This window comes from Harpegnathos saltator, unplaced genomic scaffold (genome assembly GCF_003227715.2).
Source record: "Harpegnathos saltator strain DR-91 unplaced genomic scaffold, Hsal_v8.6 scaffold814, whole genome shotgun sequence".
In the NCBI taxonomy this organism is placed as follows: Eukaryota; Metazoa; Arthropoda; class Insecta; order Hymenoptera; family Formicidae; genus Harpegnathos; species Harpegnathos saltator.
Window position 1 is genome coordinate 343,215 of NW_020230665.1, and position 7,576 is coordinate 350,790.

The 7,576-nt window shown below is 42.7% G+C and overlaps 1 protein-coding gene across 1 annotated transcript; it reads right to left on the reverse strand.

Moving 5' to 3' along the window:
* Positions 1–867: 867 nt before the first annotated feature.
* Positions 868–2,941, reverse strand: LOC109504126 (uncharacterized). Its single transcript, XM_025306935.1, has 5 exons — positions 2,882–2,941; positions 1,869–1,946; positions 1,497–1,623; positions 1,281–1,462; positions 868–1,082 (listed from the first exon to the last, which is right to left on the reverse strand). Exons 1-5 carry the CDS (start codon positions 2,939–2,941, stop codon positions 960–962), a joined length of 570 nt encoding a protein of 189 aa, XP_025162720.1. The 3' UTR covers positions 868–959.
* Between the last annotated feature and the right edge of the window lie 4,635 nt (positions 2,942–7,576).

Consider the following 7,576-nt stretch of genomic DNA (forward strand, 5'->3'; position numbering starts at 1 on the left):
GTTGGCTGTAACACGCCGTGATCGCATGCTCGGGGTCTGCCCGACATACACGGCAAATACGCGGCAATAAACATTGTTTCGAACGTTCCTCGCCGGGGATCCCGTGGCCCAACATTCGGCGACGAGATCCTCGCTAGCCGAGCACGCATGGATCACGCGCAAGCTTCGTGAGGTCGAAGCTAGAAGAATATTTAGATTCTTCCAGAAAACCGTTGTGCACGCTATGACCCCGAACATAGACAAAATAAAGAAGAACATATTCTTTGTCAACAACAATTCTCTTTATTTTATCGTTAACCAACATTGAAACTGTCCTCTAAAGCATACCAAAACGACCATGAAGAAAATATAATTAAAATTAAAATAAAATATAATGTTATTTAAAAATCATTGTTCAAGGCCTTATCTCACTGCCACTCAACTGCACCGGAATTCATAAAATAATCAGCATAATATTGTCGTACTTGTGCAGCATATGGACCATGTAAACTTTTATGGAGCTTATCCATTTCTGTAAATGCACTTGCGTCAATCAAGTTTGCATTATCATTTGTCATATTGGAGTAAATTCTTTGTCCTGAAGGTAGAGTCGCTTCATATTGTATTATAAAATTTTGCAGAGCTACTGCAGCTTGCACAATTTTAACTGTTGTGGTTACAGAGGTGTTAATTGGTTTCCGGAAGATTCTCCACCGAGCCACAAGCAATCCAAAGCTGCTTTCGACTACTCGTCTCGCTCTGCTTAGGCGATAATTAAATACTTTCTTTCTTATGTCGAGACGCTTGCTTCGAGGGAAAGGTCGCATCATGTACGGTCTTAAAGCAAATGCCTCATCTGCCACCAATACATATGGTAGCTTCGGCCCATTCACTTCCACTTCGGTTGGTTCAGGTAGATTCATATTATTATTTTCCAAACCGATACCAACTTCACTCCTTCCAAATACACCTCCACCACTCTATCGACCTTCAGCACCAATATCCACTATCGAAAAGCAGCATTTTGAATCGTTAATGGCCATTAAATTTATGCTGTGTTTTCCTTTGTAATTATAATAATTCGATCTACTATTTGGTGGGGCCTGCAATAATATAAACTAATAAATTACAATTTATATTGTCAAATGATTGTATAATATATACATATAATAAATAAATTTATTTACAATTCTCGTGTCATAATTATAACTTGAGAACTTTAAATTTGTTTATTTATAATATGTTGAAACATTTAAAATATCTCTTTAGATCATCTAATGCAGAAATTATATGATATTTACAACAATATCTATGTGTTTGCCATCTAGCGCTCCAATACAGTTAGGATAGTCCCACAGAACCTCAAAGTCTTTAGCTATTTTTCGCCAGTTTTCTGTCGTTGGAGTAAGGAAAACTTTTTCTTTCAATTCGTCCCAAATACATTGGCAAATTTCCGAAATTATCGTACATACAGTATTATATCCTACATACAGTACATACAGTATTATATCCTACACGAAATCCATACGATATAGATTTCATACTGTCACCATTGGCTAAATATCGTAAAGTAATTTCCAATCGTGTACATGTTGCAATTGGATCTCGAACTACATACTGCTTCTGAATTTTTGGTCCAACAATCTTTTGTAATTTCTCAAATAACAGGTATTATCCGTAAGAAATTAAAATATAATGGATCATTGGAGATCAACAGTTTTGAAATTAGGTTGTCACTGTCACTCTGCAAAATTCTTTTTTCAGGCGTAAAAATAGGGCGAACCCAAAATCTCCTTTTCTGCTTCTCTTTCTCATGTTGCTTAATTTTTTTATAAATTAAAAATAATCTGAGCCACTTCTTTTGCACCATTTGCTTATGTATGACATACATTGCAGAGTATCTCCATTTCCTCCAATATTTGTACATGTATAACAATACAATTTTTGAATCCATCACAATGTTGTATCTGTTAATAAACAAATTATCACATGAAATCAATATTAATACAATATCCCTAATAAATTAAGTATTTTATTTTATATCATATATATTGCTTCTCAAGTATTATTAATTAAAATTGCAACTTTTACAGAAGCAACAAATAATTATAATAATTAGTTTTCATTACTACTACATTATCGATTTTCCTTTGTTACTCAATAATAATAATTAAAATATGATAATTTGTTTGTCTAAAATAAACAAATAATTTATTTATACTCACAATATTGCTCCATGCTAATGTACATATCTGCTAATTGTTTGCGCTAAAACAAGAGTCCTCATCCCCATGGAGCGGAATTCGCGTAAGCGGATCAGACAGATAGCCAATTACACTACGATTTTCGTTACTTTCTTTATCTAAAACTTTCTTTATCTTTTCTTATCTAAAACCTAAATAGTCTTGTGATTGGCTATCTGTTTGATCAACTTACGCGAATTACGCTCCATGGAGATAGAGGTTTTAAAAAACGCGCAACGGAAACTGCGGAACGCTCGTGATTGGTTCCGCTCTCGTTCCGCCTTCCATGATTCCGCCCCATGGGTTTTCACCCTCATATACAGCGACGATAGCGAAACAAAGCCGCGCGACAAAAACAACACCTAAACATTGGGACACCGCGCAATAACACGCGGTCGCTACGTAAAGACGAATAAAGATTCATTTTCTACACACACACATCGATACTATTATTGACACATAAACCTTCTCCTAAAATCTTTCCTGCGCTCGAATCGCAGCAAACGATCCGACGCGCAGGACCGGATCGACTAGAAAACCGAACCCGGAGGCGTGATCGTTACATGGCGATCCTGCCAGGATCCGGCAAATAAGAGAAGGTGCGAGAAAGTCAATAAGTATAGAAACTGAAGAGAAAGAACCAGACTCAAAATGAGTACCGCACCCAGAGCTTGGATACAAGAACTAATAAAGCTGAGATCAGCCAACGACTCGGCCATTATGGCCTAGACACGAGAGGCACAATTGACGACCTCCGACGTCGCCTTCGCCGCTTCATGACAAAGAACCCAGGTCTATTTATTACCCAACCTACCGACCGCTGGGTGCTTAGCCCACCCCGAATACCAAGCGCAGCTAGCACTGATGACGAACCGATACCAGGATCCTGCTATCAAAGCCCCCACCGACGCCGAAACGATACACGAAATTCACAAATGGGATTGTAAATTTACGGGAAAGGATCCCCTTAATTTTCTGGAGCGAATTGATGAGCTCTGCGTCTGCTACGGACTCACTACACGGCAATTATTCTGGGGAATCCCGGAGATGCTTCAGGGGGGATAGTTTCTTATGGTATCGAAACTATCGACCCAATTGGCGGAACTGGGACGATTTTTGCGCTGCCTTCCGCGAGCAGTACCTACCGCTTCGATACCGCGAGGAAATGCGACGCTAATTCGCCGAACGACAACAACGGCCCCAAGAATCATACCGAGAATACGAGAATGCGCTATTCACCCTGATCTGACGCAGTGGCGATAGCGATGAAATTGATAATACGCTGGGCTGCCTCCACGATAATTTGGACCCAGGATATAAAATGTTCTTAGGAGTTTATGAAGTACGGGATATTGCGTATCTCGGCCGATTAGTTCGGAAATACGAGGAGCTAATTCGGCAAAAGCGAATTCAGGGGAAACCGCCCCGATTAAACGGACCCACCGTAGCCACCATGGCGTATGACTGCGAGGCATGTTATTGGCGGTGCAAGCAGCCAGGGCATCAGCGACAAGGATGCGATCAACCCGCCCTCAAGTTTTGTTCACGATGCGGGAAGGAAGGGGTACTCACGAAAAACTGCCACCCGCAGCCGGGAAAAGCAAACCTAACCGGGGATGGAGCGGACTTTTCCCGGTCCCACGAATAACGTATACCCCGCGCCCCATAATCATCGTGCGTTACCGGAATCGTCCTTTTAGGGCACTAATTGACTATGGGGTTGAGACCTCTCTGGTAAGCGCCGAGTACTTAAGGCCCGAGGATCGACCCATCGGACCCCCCACGAAGATAACCTTGACCAACGGCACCCCCCCGGTTGCCACCTGCGGACATACTCACCTTATGTTTTGGGTGGAAAAACGACAATTCCATCACCGCTTCACGGTTATGGACAATTTGACAACACCGATTATCATTGGCATGGATTTGTGGGTCCGACTCCACTTAATTCTACAACCACCGCCGCCAGCGACCGCAACTCATACCCCTAGAATTGGGGAAGTCAAAGAGATCAGACAATCACCTGTCATGAGTGAGGACGAAGAATTGCAAATCTTTCTGCGCCAGGAACTGGGAAAATTCAACACCGTTTCCGGACCTATCCCCGCTATCCGCCACAAGATCCGACTACAACGCGGGACGACTTCCATCAAACAACGTTACCGACCATGAAATCCGGCTATGCAACAGATCATTAACGCCGAAGTAAATCAGATGGAGGCCGACGGTGTCATTGAACCTTCCAACAGCGCCTGGAGCTCCCCTGTGGTCTTCGTCAGGAAGAAGGATGGCGGCTATAGGTTCTGCATAGATTTTCAGAAGGTTAACGAGGTCACGGAACGAGACGTCTATCCGCTACCACAAATAACCGCCACACTGGACAAACTGCGCGGGGCACGCTACCTGTCCACCTTGGATCTCAAAATGGATATTGGCAAGTACCACTCACCCCGGACAGCAAGGCCATTACCGCTTTCATCGTGCCCGGCCAGGGACTCATGCAGTTCCGGGTTTTGCCGTTCGGATTCCACTTCGCACTCGCTACGTTTCAATGATTAGTGGATACCGTCCTCGGACCAGATCTCGAACCGAACGTTTTGGTGTACCTCGATGATATCCATCATCCTGAGTCACACCTTTCAAGAACATCTCGCTCACTTGCGGGAAGTATTTCGACGCCTAAGGAAAGCCCGGCTCCGACTAAACATTGACAAATGTAATTTCGGATGCCCCCGGTTGAAATATCTCGGCCACATCATCGACAAGGAGGACACTCACACCGATCCCGGGAAAACCAGCGCCATTGCAACCTGGCCGCCACCGACCAAAAAAAGGTGTGCCAATTCCTCGGTTTCGCATTCTGGAACCGCCGTTTCGTGTCAAATTTTTCGCAAGTCGCAGTGCCACTGACACGTCTAACAAAGAAAAAGGAGAGATGGAGATGGAGCAACGAGGAGGAAGACGCCTTCCAACGTTTCAAAAACGCTCTTACTACCGCACCGGTCCTAACCTGCTCAGACTTGCTCAGACTTCGAGCGACGATTCATTCTCCAGACGGACGCCAGCCAATCCGGCCTTAGGGCCGTGCTAACCCAGGAGACCCCGGAAGGAGAAAAGGTCAGCGTCTACGCCAGTTGCACTATAAACGAAGTCGAGAAAAACTATAGCGCCACCGAATTAGAGCGTTTAGCTGTAATCTGGGGCATTCGAAGGATGCGCGAATATCTCAAAGGGTACTGCTTCACCGCCCTCACCAACCACCAGTCCCTGAAATGGCTACAAAAAATGGAATCCCCGACCGGCCGACTTGAACGCTGGAAATTTGGACTTCAACAATACGATTTCGAAATTCATTATCGTCGCGGAACAAGTAATCATGTAGCCGATGCCTTATCACGAGAACCTGAGGTAGCCACCATCACCATCAGGCCCGCCTGCTCATGGTACGAAAACCTGAAAGCCCAGGTGATCAGGCACCCGGACGAACACCCTGATTATGCCTTACGAGACGGCCACGTATTCCGTCACTTTTACATAGTTTGGACTTCCGGGAAAGTCCGATCGCCTCGCAATGGAAGCGATGCCTCCCCACTCACGAACGAACCGCCACCCTGACCAGGATGCATGACGATCCCGCCACCGGACACCTGGGCATCGCCAAAACCATTACGCGAATCGCCGAACAGTACTACTGGCCCGGCATGGCCCGCGACATTGCACAATATGTTCGAAGATGTTCAACCTGTTTCACGCACAAAGCTTGCTAACAGAAACCCCCCGGCCTACTGCACGCCACAGCAGTCAAGCGACCATGGGAACAGGTGACCATCGACCTGGTGGGACCATTGCCGCGATCTCGTCAAGGACACACGTGGCTACTTATCCTACAAGATCGTTTCACAAAATGGCTGGAGGTGAGAGCACTCCGAGTAGCCACCGCATCGGCGGTCATAACCAGCATCGTCGATACCATTATTTACCGATACGGATGCCCCGACATCATCATCTCCGACAACGGCCCCCAGTTTTGTGCAAGGGAATTCAAGGAATTTTGTAAGAATTTTGGAATCCGCCACCGCACGACGCCTATCTACACTCCGCAGTGCAATCCAGTGAAGCGCACGAATCGCATCATAAAAACTATGATCGCGCAGTATGTCGATAAACGCCATCGCCGCTGGGACGAGCACTTAGCCGCCCTGCGATTTGCATATAATGGATGCTTACGGATAAGTGCCCGGGGTCAGTTTGGAGCTAGTAGTACACACGTCTCTCTAGAATTCATGTATTTTATGTTTTGCTCCGTCGTGTCTTTTTGAGTGTCCCGGGTCAGTACGAATAAAGTATACGAAATCAATGCGATTATTTTAAAAGGTGAGTATTACATTTACTCATAAATAAGAATATAGAAATTATGCTAAATGAAGAATTTCTAAATGAAGAATTTCTAAATTTTTAATTTATCAGGTATTTTATTTTATTATATTTTACACGCAAAAATTTATATCAACTACTTATGTCTACGCGTAACACTATTAACCTTTTGCAATAGAGCAAGAGCACAGGCTTTTGCATAACACATAATATATAACGCATAAGAGAATAAACAAATTAGTTTTCTTCATTTCTCTCTTTAGGACAGAAATGAAGAACTCTGATTCTCTTATGCGTTATGTATTATGCGTTATGCAGAAGTTTGTGCCCTGGCCCTTAGAATTATTATTTGCCGTTTATCACATTTTTTTTAATTTCTAACTTTCTTCTGCAGGAATGTTAATGAAAACTTTCTCGAAAGTATTCAGAAAGGTTCACACTTTCGTCACTTATTTTTCTGATTTTAAGATACATTTTAGGAAAGATAATTGTACTTCTATTTTTTTATATGTCAGCAGCACGGAAATTAGTGAGATGGCCTTTTCTGAATATCTGCTAATTTCAAAATAATATTTTACTTATTAAACTTATTCTCTTAAATTTCAGATGGAGGATTATATAGAAACAGAGACCGAGGAAGTAAGAGATATGGTGAATGGTAAATATAAAGCTATAATTCAAATTTTCTAAGGTAATATTGAAGGAAAGAGTCTCCTTACATCCTCCTAACATCGAAGTGTAATCATTAAAAACCTAACTCTCTTGTACTTTGTTTCGGTTATCTCAAATCTCCTTGTTATTTGATTTATTTGTTTCTTTTAATAAAAAAATAAGAAGGAAGTTTCGGATACCTGAAATAAAGTACTAGAAAATTAAGATAAGAAAGTACTTTAATATTAATTGTACTAAAGACAAGCAACTTGGTGAAGTTTATTTGCTAAAAAACATAATTACTTTGTAATTTATTTTGATTATCCTAA

Excerpts from the sequence above, each read along its gene's own strand:
- LOC109504126 (XM_025306935.1), bottom strand. The coding sequence starts at position 2,941 with ATGGCCGAGTCGTTGGCTGATCTCAGCTTTATTAGTTCTTGTATCCAA. Across the intron at positions 1,947-2,881 it reads GTATCCAAGCTCTGGGTGCG|ATACAACATTGTGATGGATT; the intron begins GTACTCATTTTG and ends GTTTATTAACAG. Across the intron at positions 1,463-1,496 it reads ATCTATATCGTATGGATTTC|GATATAATACTGTATGTACG; the intron begins GTGTAGGATATA and ends TACTGTATGTAG.